Here is a 21,762-nt window from a genome sequence, read left to right on the forward strand (position 1 = left end):
AAAGCGGGAGATGCTGCAGGCTGTGATTGGATGGAGACTACAGGAGGTGATTGGCCGAGGAAACAGCCAGTCACCTCCTGCATTCCGCTGACAGGCTTAACACATGCAAACACATATTCAGATGAGCGCGTCCTGTGGGACCCGCTCATCTTCTAAATGTGAGTCCCGGGCGGCTGTTTCTGGGTAAAATACGCGCCATAGCGCGTTTTTGCGATCACTGACAATAATGCACATGACACAATATGCACACACCGTAATGCCCCCGACACATTATGCCACACACCGTAATGCCCCCGACACATTATGCCACACACCGTAATGCCCCCGACACATTATGCCACACACCGTAATGCCCCCTACACATTATGCCACACACCGTAATGCCCCCGACACATTATGCCACACACCGTAATGCCTGTGACACATTATGACAGGAATCGCAATGCCCGTTATACATTATGCTACACACTGCAATGCCCCTGATACATTATAGCACATACAATGTCTGTGACACAGTATGACACACACCACAATGATCCTGAGACATTATACCACATACCACAATGCCCGTGACATAGTATACAACACACCGTAATGCCAGATACATTATGACACACACTGCAATGTCCGTGATACATTATGCCACACACCGTAATGCCCATTACACATTAAGTTCTACAGTAAGGCTTCCAATTACTTTTAAATTACCTGCTCGTTGCCAGGGGTTTCATGCTCTTGGTTCCATGCACGGTGCCAGGATGTCATGCTCGTTGCCAGGGGTTTCATGCACTGGGTGTCATGCTCGTTGCTAGGGGGTAGTGCTTGTTGCTAGGGCCGTGCTCCCAGTGCCACATATGCTCCCAGTGCCAGATATTCCCCCACAGTGCCAGGTATATGCACCCAGTGCCAGATATTCCCCCACAGTGCCAGGTATATGCACCCAGTGCCAGATATTCCCCCACAGTGCCAGGTATATGCCCCCCCCCCCCTCCCAGTGCCAGATATTCCCCCACAGTGCCTGCTTTCCCCCCAGTGCCAGATATTCCCCCCCAGTGCCAGGTATATGCCCCCAGTGCCAGATATCCCCCCCTCCAGTGCCAGGTATATGCCCCCAGTGCCAGGTATATGCCCCCCCAGTGCCAGATATTCCCCCCCCCCCCAGTGCCAGGTATATGCCCCCAGTGCCAGACATTCCCCCACAGTGCCCGGCATATGCCCCCAGTGCCAGATATTCCCTCCCAGTGCCTGCTTCCCCCCCAGTGCCAGGTATATGCTCCCCCAGTCCCGGGTATATGCCCCCAGTGCCGGGTATATGCCCCCCCAGTGCCAGGTATATTCCCCCAGTGCCAGGTATATGCCCCCCCAGTGCCAGGTATATGCCCCCAGTGCCAGGTATATGCCCCCCCAGTGCCAGATATTCTCCCACAGTGCCAGATATTCCCCCCAGTGCCAGGTATATGCCCCCAGTGCCAGGTATATGCCCCCAGTGCCAGGTACTTTCCCCCCCAGTGCCAGTTATATGCCCCCAGTGCCAGGTATATGCCCCCAGTGCCAGATATTCCCCCCCAGTGCCTGCTTCCCCCCCAGTGCCAGGTATATGCCCCCAGTGCCGGGTATATGCCCCCCCAGTGCCAGGTATATGCCCCCAGTGCCGGGTATATGCCCCCCCAGTGCTGGGTATATGCCCCCAGTGCCAGGTACATGCCCAGAGTGCCAGATATTCCCCCCCAGTGCCTGCTTCCCCCCCAGTGCCAGGTATATGCCTCCAGTGCCGGGTATATGCCCCCCCAGTGCCAGGTATATGCCCCCCCCAGTGCCGGGTATATGCCCCCAGTGCCAGGTACATGCCCCCAGTGCCAGGTACATGCCCCCAGTGCCGGGTATATGTCCCCCCAGTGCCAGGTATATGCCCCCAGTGCCAGGTACATGCCCTAAGTGCCGGGTATATGCCCCCCCAGTGCCAGGTATATGTCCCCAGTGCCAGATCTGCCCCCCCAGTGCCAGGTATATGTCCCCAGTGCCGGGTATATGCCCCAGTGCCTGCTCCCCCGGCCCCCCCCTATGTGTTGGAGGGACACGAGCACATCGCGCGTCTCTCCTGTGTCCCTCCTGGCTCTCCCCCGGCTGGTCTAATAAAGGAAGTGCCGTTCGTGAGCTAATCAGAGCTCACGAACGGCACTTGCTTCCTTAGACCGGCCGGGGGAGAGCCAGGAGGGACACAGGAGAGACGCGCGATGCGCTCGTGTCCTTCCAACACATAGGGGGGGGCCGGGGGAGCAGGCACCGCAGGGAGGGAGAGGAGATCGCAGATTGACATGCGGACGCTCGTCCGCATGTCAATCTGTTCTAAATCAGTGGCGCCCCCGCAGCCCCTCGCCCCCAAGCCACCGCGAGGACTGCGGGGGCAGTAGTTACGCCACTGACCACTAGCAAACTGCTACAAAACAGTTTTAGAAAAATAGCGATACGTACAACCAATCCCATAGTCTGTTGAATGATGAATTGCAGCAGATATTCCGTATAGTCTATATAATTGTAGATTACTTATGGGGATGATTTTTATGGCTGAAAAAGTAAAGATATGTTCCCTGACATAGTTTTTCAATGATTTCAGTGAGGTTTCGGGTGATGTCGATGAACTTGGAACTCCAAGCTGCAAAGAAAAAGGCGAGTTTGTCTTCCTTCCTGCATACCATGAAATTCCATAAGTAGAAATATCCTTATTATTACCGAGCAGGAGGAGCAAAGGACACAATGTGGAAAGAACAGCAGCTAAATAGAAACTCATTTTTAAACAGGGCTTTGCTGTAGAGTATTTTTATCAGTGAGAACTCTTGTCAAATGAATAATATATAATAAAAAAATAAGCTATAGATAGGAATACAGTATATAGATAGACACTGTAGCCAGTGATGGATTGAGAAAGGGGGATCAGGTGTTGAGTACCCCTGGGCCCCCCTCTTCCAGAGGAACCCCCTGGTCGGAGATGGTTCAACCCAGCATCTTCTTAGGCATATTTATCTGGATCATGAGTAATCCTACAAGAAACTTTAGTATTAAGGTAAAGATAAACTATTTCTTAAATACCACAAATATTCCCATAACTAAATGGAGGCCTAGATACACTCATTTTACTCCCCTACTTGTCCCTACTTAAGAATATATACATACTGTATTATGTACAATAGGATCAAGGACAGAGATTTATTTATATATATATATATATATATATATACACACAAATATATATATGTGTGTGTGTGTGTGTGTGTGTGTGTGTGTTCTCAGAGAACCGAACCCTACTGGACTTTGCCTTCTGAGTTCGGTTCCGAGCCCGGCTCGGGTTTTCCCGCCTGACTCGGAAAACTGAACATGGCAAAACGTCATCATCCCGCTGTCGGATTCTCGCGGGATTGAATTCCATATAAGGAGCCGCGCATCACTCCAGTCTCGGAGAGTGTAGTGAGAGGACATGTCTCCGTGCTCCAGTGTCTGTGTAAGGGCGGGAAAGTGGGGTGGCAACAAGTCTTGTGCTGTCCAGTCCAATGTAGTCAATGTATTGTGCTGCATCAGTCCAGCCAGTAACAGTGTTGGAGTTCTCTGCTGCCATATATCCAGTGTAGCTGTATAAAGTATTGTTGTGTTGTGCTGCCTCAGACCAGTGGTAGTGTCCTGTCTCATCAGTCATTCCAGTGACGATATTCGCTGCTGCTATATGTCCACTGCTGCCGTATAATAATTATAACAACAACCACAAGTTCCTTACAGTGTTGTTGTGTTGTGCTGCATCAGACCAGTGGTAGTGTCCTGTTCATCAGTCATTCCAGTGACGATATACGCTGCTGCTATATGTCCACTGCTGCCGTATAATAATTATAACAACAACCACAAGTCCCTTACAGTGTTGCTGTGTTGTGCTGCATCAGACCAGTGGTAGTGTCCTGGCCATCAGTCATTCCAGTGACGATATATACGCTGCTATATGTCCACTGCTGCCGTATAATAATTATAACAACAACCACAAGTCCCTTACAGTGTTGTTGTGTTGTGCTGCATCAGACTAGTGGTAATGTCCAGTCTCATCAGTCATTCCAGTGACAAGGCAGTCACAGTGGTATACGCTGCTGCTATATGTCCACTGCTGCCGTATAATAAAATAATAATAATAATAATAATAATAATAACAACAACAACCACCACAAGTCCCTTACAGTGTTGTTGTGTTGTGCTGCATCAGACCAGTGGTAGTGTCCTGTCCATCAGTCATTCCAGACATTCCTGTGCCGCATATTGTCTCATATAACTCCCAAAAAATAATGGAGAACAAAAATTTTGAGGATAACATAGGGAAAGATCAAGATGAACCACTTCCTCCTAGTGCTGAAGCTGCTTCCACTAGCCATGACATAGACGATGAAATGCCATCAACGTCGTCTGCCAAGGCTGATGCCCAATGTGATAGTAGAGGGCATGTAAAATCCAAAAAGCCAAAGTTCAGTAAAAAGACCCCAAAAAAGAAATTTAAATCGTCTGAGTCGAAACGTAAACTTGCCAATGTGCCATTTACGCCACGGAGTGGCAAGGAATGGCTGAGGCCCTGGCCTATGTTCATAGCTAGTGGTTCAGCTTCACATGACGATGGAAGCCCTCATCCTCCAGCTAGAAAAATTAGAAGAGTTTAGCTGGAAAGAGCACAGAAAAGAACTGCGCGTTCTGAGATGGTCTCACAAATCCTCAAGGAGAGTCCAAGTGTGTTGGCAATTGCGATGCCTGATCTTCCCAACAATGGATGGGAAGAGGTGGCTCCTTCCACCATTTGCACACCCCCTGCAAGTGCTGGAAGGAGCACCCACAGTCCAGTTCCTGATATTCAAATTGAAGATGTCACTGTTGAAGTACAACAGGAAAAGGATATGGGTGTTGCTGGCGCTGAGGAGGAAGTTGACGATGAGGATTCTGATGGTGATGTGGTTTGATTATGTCAGGCACCGGGGGAGACACCTGTTGTCCTTGGGATGAAGAAGCCCATTTTGATGCCTGGGCAAATTACCAAAAAAGCCACCTCTTCAGTGTGGAATTATTTCTCCACAAATCCGGACAACAGGTGTCAAGCCATCTGTTGCCTCTGTCAATCTGTAAAAAGTAGGGATAAGGATGTTAACCAACTAGGAACATCCACCCTTATACTTCACCTGCTGCGCATTCATCAGAAGTCAGTGTCAAGTTGTGAAACTTTTGGTAAGAGTGTAAGCAGTCCACTGACACCTAAATCCCTTCTTCCTCCTGTACCCAAGCTCCTGCAAGCCACACAACTCCCTCAACGTCAACTTCCTCCTCAGTCAGGAATGTCAGTAGTCCTGCAGGCCATGTCACTGTCAAGACTGAGGAGTCCTCTCCTAACCAGGATTCCTCCGTAGGATCCTTGAGTGGTACGTCTGCTCTTGCTGCCGCTGCTGTTGTTGCTGCTGGGAGTCGATCGTCATCCCAGAGGGGAAGTCGGAAGACCACTCGTACTACTTCCAGTAAGCAATTGACTGTCCAACAGTCCTTTGTGAGGAAGATGAAATATGACAACAGTCATTCTTTTGCAAAGCGGATAACTGAGGCCTTGACAGCTATGTTGGTGTTAGACGTGCATCCGGTATCCGCCCTTAGTTCAGTGGGACTTAGAGAATTGTTTGAGGTACTGTGTCCCCGGTATCAAATCCCATCTAGGTTCCACTTCTCCAGGCAGGCGATACCGAGAATGTACACAGATGTCAGAAAAAGAGTCACCAGTGTCCTACAAAATTCAGTTGTATCCAGTGTCCACTTAACCACGGACATTTGGACAAGTGGAACAGGGCAGACTAAGGACTATATGACTGTAACAGCCCACTGGGTAGATGTATGGCCTCCCGCAGCAACAACAGCAGCGGCACCAGTAGCAGCATCTCGCAAACGCCAACTCGTTCCTAGGCAGGCTACGCTATGTATCACCGCTTTCCCTAAGAGGCACACAGCTGTCAACCTCTTACGGAAACTGAGGAACATCATCGCAGAATGGCTTACCCCAATTGGACTCTCCTGGGGATTTGTGATATCGGACAACGCCACCAATATTGTGCGTGCATTAAATCTGGGAAAATTCCAGCATGTCCCATGTTTTGCACATACAATTAATTTGGTGGTGCAGAATTTTTTGGAAAATGACAGGGGTGTGCAGGAGATGCTGTCGGTGGCCCGAAAAATTGCGGTCCACTTTCGGCATTCTGCCACTGCGTGCTGAAGACTTGAGTGCCAGCAAATACTCCTGAACCTGCCCCGCCATCAATTGAAGCAAGAGGTGGTAACGAGGTGGAATTCAAAACTCTATATACTTCAGAGGATGGAGGAGCAGCAAAAGGCCATTCAAGCCTATACATCCACCTACAATATAGGCCAAGGAGGGGTAATGCACTTGACTCAAGCGCAGTGGAGAATGATTTCCGTCTTGTGCAAAAGGCCATTCAAGCCTATACATCCACCTACGATATAGGCAGGGCCGGTTCTACACCTTGTGACGCCCAGTGCGAAAGTTTCCACTGGCGCCCCCCCCCCCCCCCGGCAAAACAGTTTGTGGGCGCAAAAGAAATAGGGGCGTGGCCTCATAGGGGAGGGGCGTGGCCACAGTTATGCTCCCAGTAGCTGTGCCCCCAGATTTGCCCCTAGTACTTGGGCCCCCCAGTTGATTTGCCCCCAGTAGTTGTGCCCCCTGTTGCTTTGCCCCCAGTAGTTATGCCCCCTCTTTCTTTGCCCACAGTAGTTGTGCCCCCTCTTTCTTTGCCCCCAGTAGTTGTGCCCCATTTCTTTGCCCCCAGTAGTTGTGCCCCCTCTTTCTTTGCCCCAGTAGTTGTGCCCTGTTTCTTTGCCCCCAGCAGTTGTGCCCCCTCTTTCTTTGCCCCCAGTAGTTGTGCCCCCTTTCTTTGCCCCCAGCAGTTGTGCCACCTCTTTCTTTGCCCCCAGTAGTTGTGCCCCGTTTCTTTGCCCCCAGCAGTTGTGCCCCCTCTTTCTTTGCCCCCAGTAGTTGTGCCCCCTCTTTCTTTGCCCCCAGTAGTTGTGCCCCGTTTATTTGCCCCCAGTAGTTGTGCCCCGTTTATTTGCCCCCAGTAGTTGTGCCCCGTTTCTTTGTTGTGCACACACAAAAATTAAAAAAAAACAATACTTACCACTGCCCAGCTCCTGCTTCCCGATCGCTGCTGCTGCTCCGTCTGGCCGCCGGCTTCTCTCTATGGGAGAGACGTCATGACGTCTCTCTCATAGCAGCCCCGCACAGACACTAGAGGTCAATACTGACCTCTAGTGTCTGTCGCTGGAGCCGGCTGCAGCGGACGCCCATACAGCTCACGGCATCTGCTGCAGCCGGGGGAGCGGCGTGCGGGCAGGCGGCGGTGCCTTCGGGGTGACAGCGGGCGCGCCCCCAGGACGCAGCACCCTGGGCGCAGGCACTGCTTGCCCACACCAAGGACCGCTCCTAGATATAGGCAAAGGAGGGGTAATGCACCTGACTCATGCACAGTGGAGAATGATTTCCGTCTTGTGCAAGGTTCTCCAACCCTTCGAACTTGCCACACGTGAAATCAGTTCAGACATTGCCAGCTTGAGTCAGGTCATTCCCCTCATCAGGCTTTTGCAGAAGCAGTTGGATGAATTGAAAGAGGAGCTAAGACGGAGTGATTCTGCAAAGTATGTGGGACTTGTGGATTGAGCCCTTCATTCGCTTTGCCAGGATTCAAGGGTGGTCAATCTGTTGAAATCAGAGCATTACATTTTGGCCACCGTGCTCGATCCTAGGTTTAAAACCTACGTTGTATCTCTCTTTCCAGCAGACACAATGTGAAGAAGTGCAAAGGCCTGCTGGTTAGTAAATTGTCAACTCAAGCGGAACGTGACCCGTCAACAGCTCCTCCTTCAATTTCTCCCGCCACTGGGGCTGGAAGGAAAAGGATAAGATTTCCTAGCCCACCCGCTGGCAGTGATGCAGGGCAGTCAGGAGCGAAAGCTGACATCTGGTCCGGACTGAAGGACCTGCCAACGATTACTGACATGTCTACTGTCACTGCATTTGATTCTGTCACCATTGAAAGAATGGTGGAGGATTATATGAGTGACAGCATCCAAGTAGGCATGTCATACAGTCCGTATGTATACTGGCAGGAAAAAGAGGCAATTTGGATGCCCTTGCACAAACTGGCTTTATTTTACCTAAGTAGCCCCCCTCCAGTGTGTACTCCGAAAGAGTGTTTAGTGCAGCCGGTAACCTTGTCAGCAATCGGCGTAGGAGGTTACTTCCACTAAATGTGGTGAAGATGATGTTCATAAAAATGAATGACAAATTCCTCGGGAAGACCTTTACCAGCAATTGCCTCCAGAAAGTACACAGGAACCTGTGATGGTGGATTCCAGTGGGGACAAATTAATACTCTGTGAGGAGGAGGATGTACACAGTGAAAGGGGTGAGGAATCGGAGGATGAAGTCGACATCTTGCCTATGTAGAGCCAGTTTGTGCAAGGATCGATTGATTGCTTCTTTTTTGGTGGGGGCCCAAGCCAACCAGTCATTTCAGCCACAGTCGTGTGGCAGACCCTGTTACTGAAATGACTGGTTTGTTAAAGTGTGCATGTCCTGTTTATACAACATAAGGGTGGGTGGGAGGGCACAAGGACAATTTCATCTTGCACCTTTTTTTCTTCTTTGCATCATGTACTGTTTGGGAACTAGTTTTTTTAAGTGCCATCCTGTCTGTAACTGCAGTGCAACTCCTAGATGGGCCAGGTGTTTGTGGCGCACACTTGTGTCGCTTAGCTTGGCCATCAAGCTGCCTAATTGCACCTCTTTTTCTTCTTTGCATCATGTGCTGTTTGGGGACTAGTTTTTGAAGAGTGCCATCTTGTCTGCAATTGCAGTGCCACTCCTAGATGGGCCAGGTGTTTGTGCCGCACACTTGTGTCACTTAGATTAGTCATACAGCAACCTTGGTGCAACTTTTAGGCCTAAAAACAATATTGTGAGGCGTGAGATGTTCAGAATAGACTGGAAATGAGTGGAAATGAATGTTATTGAGGTTAATAATACCGTAGGAGCAAAATTACCCCCAAATTCTGTGATTGTAGCTGTTTTTATGTTTTTTTAAAAAATCATCCAGATCAAAAACCAAAACGAAAACATGAAAGGGCAGTTTTGGCAAAACCAAGCCAAAACCAAAACACGAAAGTGGAATTAGTACCAAAACACAAAACACAAAAAGTGCCTGCCGCGCATCTCATATATATACACACACACACACACACACAAAAAAATATATATATAAATTATATATATATATATATATATATATATATGGCGTATAGGACCGGCACTCACCTCTCACAGTATTTTTGCTCCGGTGCCCTCTGAAAACAGTCAATATTCCAAACACATCATACAAGCAGCAGCACTCGGAGACTTCCACAGGTGAAAAAATGGTTATGTGAATTTATTCCATATTACAATATGATCAGGCCAACGTTTCGGGGCACACACGCCCCTTTGTCAAGGTGAACCAAAAGTGCAAAATACAAATAAACACAGTACCTTATAGTGCAGAGAAGACCCAGTGGCGGGAAGTTGCGCGACCATGGACAGACTGTGCGTCTCGTCCGGCCGTCTCGGTGTGGTGACGTCATCAGTGCGCCGTGGAGTCCCCCGTCTCAGCGCCGTCGGCCTCCTGCGTTGCCTAGGGAACCTGGACGCAGCCGTAGCCCCTGCTTCCGGTGTAATGCGTCTCCATGGAAACCCGGCTTCCGCGGGTGCCCGGCTGTTGGACTGCAACTCTATTTTCGCCGCACTGAAGACCCTGTGTGAACAAACAAATACAAACTTATCTAGCACTGTAGGGAACTAATAAAATTGTTAAATCAACCAAACGTTATGTATTCCTAAACATTGTATCTGTACATAATGCTGTCTACCATTACAGTACTATTTGTTTCCAATAATAACAGCGCCCATGTTCGCCTAGCATACACTTAGTTGTATTGGCCCGAAATACTGCACTGTGGTTCATAATAAACAGTCAACATACTAATAGGAATATCATCTAAAATACATTCCACTGTATCTTGTCATTCAAGCCCTTTGGTCTAATAGTGTCCAGCATGAACATCCACCTGGTCTCCATACGCAGTAGCTGTCCATGTCGGTCACCTCCTCTTATCCTCTTGGGGACATGATCAATAATGCAAAAACGTAATTCTTTCAGATCATGTCCTCTCTCAACGAAGTGCTTAGCCACAGGTTGATCAGTGGATTTTCCAGTTAACGCAGCTTTGATGGAAGATTTGTGCATGGCAAAACGTTCCCTGAAGGTGCGTATAGTCTTGCCCACGTACTGGAGCTGACAAGGGCAAGTTATTACATATACAACGAACGTGGTGGTGCAGGAGAGGACGTGATTGATCTTAAAGGATCTGCCTGTGACACAAGATGTAAATGTGCTGCCTGGATTCATAAATTTGCATGTGTCACATCCCAGGCACCTGTAGCAGCCCGGGGGCTTGGATAAAAACGTGGACGCTGTTACTTTGCCGAACCCTGTAATGTCCGCATGTACCACCATGTCTTTAATGTTCTTACTTCTGGTGTAACAAGCCAAAGAGCCTTGAGTGCTCTTGGCACCACCGGACTTGAGGTATTGTATTTGGTAACAAACCTCAAGTCCGGTGGTGCCAAGAGCACTCAAGGCTCTTTGGCCCATAATTTCAACAGACAAAAGTTTATCCTCATTTCGGCAAAGGAAACCGATGGCTTGTTACACCAGAAGTAAGAACATTAAAGACATGGTGGTACATGCGGACATTACAGGGTTCGGCAAAGTAACAGCGTCCACGTTTTTATCCAAGCCCCCGGGCTGCTACAGGTGCCTGGGATGTGACACATGCAAATTTATGAATCCAGGCAGCACATTTACATCTTGTGTCACAGGCAGATCCTTTAAGATCAATCACGTCCTCTCCTGCACCACCACGTTCGTTGTATATGTAATAACTTGCCCGTGTCAGCTCCAGTACGTGGGCAAGACTATACGCACCTTCAGGGAACGTTTTGCCATGCACAAATCTTCCATCAAAGCTGCGTTAACTGGAAAATCCACTGATCAACCTGTGGCTAAGCACTTCGTTGAGAGAGGACATGATCTGAAAGAATTAAGTTTTTGCATTATTGATCATGTCCCCAAGAGGATAAGAGGAGGTGACCGACATGGACAGCTACTGCGTATGGAGACCAGGTGGATGTTCATGCTGGACACTATTAGACCAAAGGGCTTGAATGACAAGATACAGTGGAATGTATTTTAGATGATATTCCTATTAGTATGTTGACTGTTTATTATGAACCACAGTGCAGTATTTCGGGCCAATACAACTAAGTGTATGCTAGGCGAACATGGGCGCTGTTATTATTGGAAACAAATAGTACTGTAATGGCAGACAGCAGTATGTACAGATACAATGTTTAGGAATACATAACGTTTGGTTGATTTAACAATTTTATTAGTTCCCTACAGTGCTAGATAAGTTTGTATTTGTTTGTTCACACAGGGTCTTCAGTGCGGCGAAAATAGAGTTGCAGTCCAACAGCCGGGCACCCGCGGAAGCCGGGTTTCCATGGAGACGCATTACACCGGAAGCAGGGGCTACGGCTGCGTCCAGGTTCCCTAGGCAACGCAGGAGGCCGACGGCGCTGAGACGGGGGACTCCACGGCGCACTGATGACGTCACCACACCTGAGACGGCCGGACGAGACGCACAGTCTGTCCATGGTCGCGCAACTTCCCGCCACTGGGTCTTCTCTGCACTATTAGGTACTGTGTTTATTTGTATTTTGCACTTTTGGTTCACCTTGACAAAGGGGCGTGTGTGCCCCGAAACGTTGGCCTGATCATATTGTAATATGGAATAAATTCACATAACCATTTTTTCACCTGTGGAAGTCTCCGAGTGCCGCTGCTTGTATGATGTGTTTGGAATATATATATATATATATATATATATATATACAGACAAGATTCCCAAATTGCGCTAAAGAATAACACAAGCAGCACCTCTAGAAGGATTTTCTGTCAGCTAAAGTCCAATAAATAAAAAATACAAAACAAGATCTGAGGGCGCTAATTATAGGGGATATTATTGTACACCATCAATCACTATCTAAATTATTCATACAACAGATTAATTTAAAAATGTATTAACAGACTCAGAACAAATTGATTCATTTCCAAATTGTTCAATGACATGATGAATTCAACACCTTAACAGCTATTATGGATGTAATTCCTTGTTGCTGTAACTTCGACAGTATAACAGAATGTCAATCTGAAGAACCCAACGCGTTTCGTCCCGTGGGACTTCCTCAGGGGTATTGAATCTAGATAATAAAATACAATAACTAGACCATACAAAGTACAGTTATGGTACTAGACAAAACAGAAAGAAGATAGCCATACATATATATATTAGAGATGTGCGGTGGCACTTTTTGTGTTTTGGTTCTAATTTCACGTTTTGGTTTTGGCTTGATTTTGAATTTGGGGGTAATTTTGCTCCAACGGTATAATTAACCTCAATAACATTCATTCCACTCATTTCTAATCTATTCTGAACACCTCACAATATTGTTTTTAGGCCTAAAAGTTGCACCGACGTGGCTGTATGACTAAGCTAAGCGACACAAGTGTGCGGCACAAACACCTGGCCCATCTAGGAGTGGCACTGTAGTTCCAGACAAGATGGCACTGTTTAAAAACTAGTCCCCAAACATCACATGATGCAAAGAAGAAAAAGAGGTGCAATTAGGTAGCTGGATGGCCAAGCTAAGCGACACAAGTGTGCAGCACAGACACCTGGCCCATCTAGGAGTGGCACTGCAGTGGCAGACAGGATGGCAGATTTAATAAATAGGCCCCAAACAGCACATGATGCAAAGAAGAAAAAGAGGTGCAATGAGGTAGCTGGATGGCTAAGCTAAGCGACACAAGTGTGCGACACAAACACTTGGCCCATCTAGGAGTGGCACTGCAGTTACAGACAGGATGGCACTCAAAAAACTAGTCCCCAAACAGCATATGATGCAAAGAAGAAAAAGAGGTGCAAGATGGAATTGTCCTTAGGCCCTCCCACCCAATCGTATGTTGTATAAACAGGACATGCACACTTTAACAAACCAGTCATTTCAGTAACAGGGTCTGCCACATGACTGTGGCTGAAATGACTGGTTGGCTTGGGCCCCCACCAAAAAAGAAGCAATCAATCTCTCCTTGCACAAACTTGCTCTACATATGCAAGATGTCGACCTCATCCTCATCCTCCGATTCCTCACCCCTTTCACTGTGTACATGCTTCTCTTCACAGAGTATTAATTCGTCCCCACTGGAATCCACCATCACAGGTCCCTGTGTACTTTCTGGAGGCAATTGCTGGTAAAGGTCTTCCCGGAGGACTTTATAATTCATTTTGATGAACATCATCTTCACCACATTTAGTGGAAGTAACCTCCTACGCCGATCGCTGACAAGGTTACCGGCTGCACTAAACACTCTTTCGGAGTACACACTGGAGGGGGGCTACTTAGGTAAAATAAAGCCAGTTTGTGCAAGGGCATCCAAATTGCCTCTTTTTCCTGCCAGTATACATACGGACTGTCTGACATGCCTACTTGGATGCTGTCACTCATATAATCCTCCACCATTCTTTCAATGGTGACAGAATCATATGCAGTAACAGTAGACATGTCAGTAATCATTGGCAGGTCCTTCAGTCTGGACCAGATGTCAGCTTTCGCTCCTGACTGCCCTGCATCACCGCCAGTGGGTGGGCTAGGAAATCTTATCCTTTTCCTTGCAGCCCCAGTGGCGGGAGAAATTGAAGGAGGAGCTGTTGACGGGTCACGTTCCGCTTGAGTTGACAATTTACTAACCAGCAGGTCTTTGCACCTCTGCACACTTGTGTCTGCTGGAAAGAGAGATATAACGTAGGCTTTATACCTAAGATCGAGCACGGTGGCCAAAATGTAGTGCTTTGATTTCAACAGATTGACCACCCTTGAATCCTGGCAAAGCGAATATAGGGCTCCATCCACAAGTCCCACATACTTTGCGGAATCGCTCCGTCTTAGCTCCTTCTTCAATTTATCCAGCTGCTTCTGCAAAAGCCTGATGAGGGAAATGACCTGACTCAAGCTGGCAGTGTCTGAACTGACTTCGCGTTTGGCAAGCTCGAAGGGTTGGAGAACCTTGCACAAGACGGAAATCATTCTCCACTGCGCTTGAGTCAAGTGCATTACCCCTCCTTGGCCTATATTGTAGGTGGATGTATAGGCTTGAATGGCCTTTTGCTGCTCCTCCATCCTCTGAAGCATATAGAGTGTTCAATTCCACCTCGTTACCACCTCTTGCTTCAGTTGATGGCAGTGCAGATTCAGGAGTGTTTGCTGGCGCTCCAGTCTTCGGCACGCAGTGGCAGAATGCCGAAAGTGGACCGCAATTTTTCGGGCCACCGACAGCATCTCCTGCACACCCCTGTCATTTTTCAAAAAATTCTGCACCACCAAATTAATTGTATGTGCAAAACGTGGGACATGCTGGAATTTTCCCAGATTTAATGCACGCACAATATTGTTGGCGTTGTCCGATATCACAAATCCCCAGGATTGTCCAATTGGTGTAAGCCATTCTGCAATGATGTTCCTCAGTTTCCGTAAGAGGTTGTCAGCTGTGTGCCTCTTACGGAAAGCGGTGATACATATCGTAGCCTGCCTAGGAACGAGTTGGCATTTGCGAGATTCTGCTACTGGTGCCACTGCTGTTGTTGCTGCGGGAGGCCATACATCTACCCAGTTGGCTGCTACAGTCATATAGTCCTTTGTCTGCCCTGTTCCACTTGTCTACATGTCCGTGGTTAAGTGGACATTGGATACAACCGCATTTTGTAGGACACTGGTGACTCTTTTTCTGACGTCTGTGTACATTCTCGGTATCGCCTGCCTGGAGAAGTGGAACCTAGATGGGATTTGATACCGGGGACACAGTACCTCAAACAATTCTCTAACTCCCACTGAACTAATGGCGGATACCGGATGCACGTCTAACACCAACATAGCTGTCAAGGCCTCAGTTATACCCTTTGCAAAAGGATGACGGTTGTCATATTTCATCTTCCTCACAAAGGACTGTTGGACAGTCAATTGCTTACTGGAAGTAGTACAAGTGGTCTTCCGACTTCCCCTCTGGGATGACGATCGACTCCCAGCAGCAACAACAGCAGCGGCAGCAACAGCAGGTGTATCACTCAAGGATCCTACGGAGGAATCCCGGTTAGTAGAGGACTCCTCAGTCTTGACAGTGACATGGCCTGCAGGACTACTGACGTTCCTGACTGAGGAGGAAGTTGACATTAAGGGAGTTGGTGGTGTGGCTTGCAGGAGCTTGGGTACAGGAGGTAGAAGGGATTTAGGTGTCAGTGGACTGCTTACGCTCTTACCCAAAGTTTCACAACTTGACACTGACTTATGATGAATGCACTGCTGGTGATGTATAAGGGAGGATGTTCCTAGGTGGTTAACATCCTTACCCCTACTTATTACAGATTGACAAAGGCAACAGATGGCTTGACACCTGTTGTCCGGATTTGTGGAGAAATAATTCCACACCGAAGAGGTGGCTTTTTTGGTAGTTTGCCCAGGCATCACAATGGGCTTCATCATCCCACAGACAACAGGTGTCTCCCCCGGTGCCTGACTTAAACAAACCACATCACCATCAGAATCCTCATCGTCAACTTCCTCCTCAGTGCCAGCAACACCCATATTGTCACAACTGAGGGCTGGTGCTGACCAGGGGGAAGCCTCAGTTGTAGGGGCTGAGGTATATGTGTACCTGGGAGACAGTACAGGGTTCTTGGACATGCAGGGAACCTTTAGAACAAATGCCCGAAGGCGTAACCACGACAACAAGGGATAGTTCAAAAGTTTTATTAAACACATTTCAGAGGAATACTGATGACTTGGTACTGGTAATAGGAAACACAGTTCAGAGAAATGCTTGGGATCGATGACGGAACACCGATGGTGATTTGGAATCGATGACGGAACACCGATGGTTACGTTGGGATCGTTGGTAAGCTTTGAGTAAAGCTGGGGTTCGCAGATAATGCACTATTGTACTTAGAAGCACAGGTGAAGCATGAAGTGATGCTGGGGATCGCTGGAGAAGAAGCTGGAGAATGGCTGCTGGGAAGCCGGAGTTCAGACACAGGTGAATCAGGGTAGACTGTAGAGGGTTAATCACTGGAGTATCGGGTTACACTGCAGAGTATAATCACCAGGGAGTCAGGCTGTACTGCAGAGAAAGTCCATGGGAGAACTGCACACTGGAATCACTGAAGACAATTGAAGCACTGACATCTTTCCGCCCCAGGAACAGGATATTTATACCTGCTGGGAAGCAGGGATTGGCTGGCTGATTGACCAGAGACCAGAGTGCAGCTGATGTGTAATCAGGCTGAGAGCAGAGTGCAGCTGATAGGCTGAAAGGTAACATGTGATTAGGAAAACATGGCTTCGCCCATGGTAGCTTTTGGAGAGAAAGATTGTTTGTAACTTGAATGTGAGCTTTAACCATGAAGCTGCCAGAATCACAGTAAAGAGATTTGAGACAATGAGATGCAGCATGCTGCACACAGACAGTGCAGATGGAATCCAGGCTTGGAACACTGGGACAGTCTCAGGAGGCATTTGGAAGGTAAATGCTGATAAGGAATTACCTAGATCGAGACAGCACCCCCTCCTTTAGGAGTGGCCCCAGGACACTTCTTATAAGTTCTTTACCTGAACAAATGGAAGGATCTAGATTGAATCCTGATGAACTTGAACTGGCTGGGACCAGAGGAGACTGTACCGGATCTATGGACGAGACCAAATTAAGTCCAGACAACCTTGAACCGGTTGAGACCGGCGGAGACTTTAGACCGACGGATAGGACTGGATTAGATCCGAAGGTATTGGAATCGTCTGGCACCGAAGGAGGCTGATCCGGACAGACGGATGGGACCGGATTGGGTCCAGAAAAGCTTGAACCGGCTGGGACCGGAGGAGTCTTCGGATTGACGGTTGAATCAGCTGGAACTGACGGAGTCTTTGGACCTACGGATGGAACCGGATTGGGTCCAGAGATATCGGAATCGGCTGGAACCGAAGGAATCTTCAGACAGATGGATGGAACTGGATTGAGTCTAAAGACAGTTGAATCAGCTGGAACTGAAGGAGTCAGAATCCGGTTAGAACCGGAATGAGTGGTATCCGAGTGTTCAGTTAGACCATCCTGGACCTGGTCCATGCTGGATGCCAACAGGGTGGTGCTCTCTAAAGACGGCAAACAGGAGTTAATAACTGCATCTGTAGCGCACAAATTTCCATCTGGGAACTTGGCTCTGGATACTTCCCTTGGGACAGAAACTTTGGTGACCCCTCCTGGGGTTGATGAATCAGACACCTCTCTCAGGGTTGTTTTCTCCAGCACCCCTCCTGGGGTTGACAGATCAGAAACTCCTTTTTGAGAAGACTCATATGCCCCTACTAGAGCTTGAACATTGGATACCCCTCCTTGGGCTGTAGACACAGACGCCCCTCCTTGGGCTGTAGACACAGATGCCACTCCTTGGGTTGTAGACACAGACGCCCCTCCTTGGGCTGAGTAAAGAGCATCATCATTCCAGGAAAGTTTGGACGCTAGGATCTGGTACTGTACCAGATATTTACCGACTTTTCTTGTCCCCTGACGTAGCCAGAGGATATCAGAGAAGGCAGAGGTCACACGACCTGGTTCATCAAAGATGCGCCTGAAGGTTGCCACGAAATCTGCATATGAAGAGAGCAGGGCATCAGACTTCTCCCATAGAGGTGATACCCAATCGAGGGCGGAGCCACTGAGGAGGGAGATGATGTAAGCAACCGTGGTGTGGTTAGTTGGGAAACTGCCAAGCTGTAACTCAAAATATATCTCACACTGATTTAGGAAACCCCGACAGGCTTTTGGGGAACCATCAAACTTGGCAGGCGTCGGTAAATGGAGACAAGGAGCAGAAACGGGAATGGTGGGTGGGAATACCACCAAAGGTACTGCAGTCGGCACACTGGACGCCCCTGAACCACGGAGGGTTACTTGTATTCCATCCAGCCGAGAGGAGAGGTCCTGGAGACAGCGGATCACATGGCCCTGTGCAGTCTCCTGACGTTCAAGGCAGGCTGCAAGTTCTTGCATCGGCCTGGTCGCTTGGACCTGGTCTCCGGCCGGATCCATTAGGTCAGTGCTTACTGTCACAACTGAGGGCTGGTGCTGACCAGGGTGAAGCCTCAGTTGTAGGGGCTGAGGTATATGTGTACCTGGGAGGCAGTACAGGGTTCTTGGACATGCAGGGAACCTTTAGAACAAATGCCCGAAGGCGTGACCACGACAACAAGGGAAAGTTCAAAGGTTTTATTAAACACAGTTCAGAGGAATACTGATGACTTGGTACTGGTAATAGGAAACACAGTTCAGAGAAATGCTTGGGATCGATGACGGAACACCGATGGTGACTTGGAATCGATGACGGAACACCGATGGTTACTTTGGGATCGTTGGTAAGCTTTGAGTAAAGCTGGGGTTCGCAGATAGAAATGCACTATTGTACTTAGAAGCACAGGTGAAGCATGAAGTGATGCTGGGGATCCCTGGAGAAGAAGCTGGAGAATGGCTACTGGGAAGCCGGAGTTCAGACACAGGTGAATCAGGGTAGACTGTAGAGGGTTAATCACTGGAGTGTCGGGTTACACTGCAGAGTATAATCACCAGGGAGTCAGGCTGTACTGCAGAGAAAGTCCATGGGGAGAACTGCACACTGGAATCACTGAAGACAATTGAAGCACTGACATCTTTCCACCCCAGGAACAGGATATTTATACCTGCTGGGAAGCAGGGATTGGCTGGCTGATTAACCAGAGACCAGAGTGCAGCTGATGTGTAATCAGGCTGAGAGCAGAGTGCAGCTGATAGGCTGAAAGGTAACATGTGATTAGGAAAACATGGCTGCGCCCATGGTAGCTTTTGGAGGGAAAGATTGTTTGTAACTTGAATGTGAGCTTTAACCATGAAGCTGCCAGAATCACAGTAAAGAGATTTGAGACAATGAGATGCAGCGTGCTGCACACAGAAAGTGCAGATGGAATCCAGGCTTTGAACACTGGGACAGTCTCAGGAGGCATTTGGAAGGTTAATACTGATAAGGAATTACCTAGATCGTGACACATATCCTCATCCTGGTGTACTTCAACAGTGACATCTTCAATTTCAATATCAGAAACTTGACTGTGGGTGCTCCTTCCAGCACTTTCAGGGGGCGTGGAAATTGTGGAAGGAGCCATCTCTTCCCGTCTAGTGTTGGGAAGGTCAAGCATCGCAACCGCCGACACACTTGGACTCTCCTTGGGGATCTGTGATACCATCTCAGAACGCACAGTTCTTTTCTGTGCTTTTTCCAGCTTAGCTCTTTTAATTTTTCTAGCTGGAGGATGAGGGCTTCCATCGTCATGTGAAGCTGAACCACTAGCCATGAACATAGGCCAGGGCCTCAGCTGTTCCTTGCCACTCCGTGTGGTAAATGGCATATTGGCAAGTTTACGTTTCTCCTCAGACGATTTAAATTTCTTTTTTTTTGTTCTTTTTACTGAACTTTGGCTTTTTGGATTTTACATGCTCTCTACTATCACATTGGGCATCGTCGTTGGCAGACGACGTTGATGGCATTTCATCATCTATGTCATGGCTAGTGGCAGCAGCTTCAGCACTAGGAGGAAGTGGTTCTTGATCTTTCCCTATTTTATCCTCCAAATTTTTGTTCTCCATTATTTTTTGGGAGTTATATAAGACAATATGCGGAACAGGAATGAATGGAATGACTGATGGCCTGGACACTACCACTGGTCTGATGCAGCACAACACAACAACATTGTAAGGGACTTGTTGTTGTTGTTGTTGTTGTTGTTGTTGTTATTATTATTATATGGCAGCATTGGACATATAGCTGCAGCGTATACCACTGTGACTGCCTAGTCACTGGAATGACTGATGGTCAGGACACTACCAACCAATGGTCTGATGCAGCACAACACAACAACACTGTAAGGGACTTGTTGTTGTTGTTGTTGTTGTTGTTATTATTATAATAATACGGCAGCAGTGGACATATAGCAGCAGCTCATACCACTCTGACTGGTCACTGGAATGACTGATGGCCAGGACACTACTACTGGCCTGATGCAGCACAACACAACAACACTGTAAGGAACTTGGTGTTGTTGTTGTTATTATTATTATTATTATATGGCAGCAGTGGACATATAGCAGCAGCGTATACCACTGTGATTGCCTCGTCACTGGAATGACTGATGGCCAGGACACTACCACTGGTCTGATGCAGGACAACACAGCACCACTGAAAGGAACTTATACAGCTACACTGGATATATGGCAGCAGAAGACACCACCTCTGTGACTGGTCACTGGACTGATGCACAAGAGACTTCCCCTGGTCTAATGCAGGACAACACAGCACCACTGAAAGTGACTTGTACAGCTACACTGGATATATGGCAGCAGAGGACACCACCACTGTGACTGGTTACTGGACTGATGCTGCACAAGAGAGACACTACCCCTGGTCTGATGCATGACAACACAGCAAAAATGCAAGGGACTTATACAGCAGCCAGCAGCACTGGCGACATATAGCAGCAGAGGACACCAACACTGTGACTGGCTGGACTGATGCAGCACAACACACTGACTACACTGGACTGGACTGAGCAGCACAACACAGCACAAGACTCGCCACCCCACTTTTCCGCCCACACAGACACTGAGGACACGTCCTCTCAATACACTCTCCGAGACTGGAGTGAAAATGGCCGCGACGCGCGGCTCCTTATATGGAATCCAAATCCCACGAGAATCTGACAGTGGGATGACGTTTTGCCTCGTTTCGGTTTCTGAGTCAGGTGGGAAAACCCCAGCCTGACTCAGAACCGGGCTCAGAGCGTGAAGTCCGGTAGGTTTTGGTTCTCTGAGAACCGAACCCGCTCATCTCTAATATGTATTTCTCTATATATATATATATATATTAGAGATGAGCGCCTGAAATTTTTCGGGTTTTGTGTTTTGGTTTTGGGTTCGGTTCCGCGGCCGTGTTTTGGGTTCGAACGCGTTTTGGCAAAACCTCACCGAATTATTTTTGTCGGATTCGGGTGTGTTTTGGATTCGGGTGTTTTTTTCAAAAAACCCTAAAAAACAGCTTAAATCATAGAATTTGGGGGTAATTTTGATCCCAAAGTATTATTAACCTCAAAAAACATAATTTACACTCATTTTCAGCCTATTCTGAACACATCACACCTCACAATATTATTTTTAGTCCTAAAATTTGCACCGAGGTCGCTGTGTGAGTAAGATAAGCGACCCTAGTGGCCGACACAAACACCGGGCCCATCTAGGAGTGGCACTGCAGTGTCACGCAGGATGTCCCTTCCAAAAAACCCTCCCCAAACAGCACATGACGCAAAGAAAAAAAGAGGCGCAATGAGGTAGCTGACTGTGTGAGAAAGATAAGCGACCCTAGTGGCCGACACAAACACCGGGCCCATCTAGGAGTGGCACTGCAGTGTCACGCAGGATGTCC

At 48.1% G+C, this 21,762-nt stretch overlaps 1 protein-coding gene across 1 annotated transcript in view; it reads left to right on the plus strand.

Moving 5' to 3' along the window:
* Window positions 1-21,762, plus strand: part of LOC135056667 (alpha-2-macroglobulin-like) — a 502,865-nt gene that overhangs the window by 48,323 nt on the left and 432,780 nt on the right. Inside the window, exon 4 of the mRNA XM_063962110.1 lies at window positions 2,615-2,667. Coding sequence (XP_063818180.1) covers window positions 2,615-2,667 — 53 coding nt within the window. The remainder of the gene's footprint in view (window positions 1-2,614; window positions 2,668-21,762) is intronic.

The sequence above is a fragment of the Pseudophryne corroboree genome, chromosome 3, assembly GCF_028390025.1.
Source record: "Pseudophryne corroboree isolate aPseCor3 chromosome 3, aPseCor3.hap2, whole genome shotgun sequence".
In the NCBI taxonomy this organism is placed as follows: Eukaryota; Metazoa; Chordata; class Amphibia; order Anura; family Myobatrachidae; genus Pseudophryne; species Pseudophryne corroboree.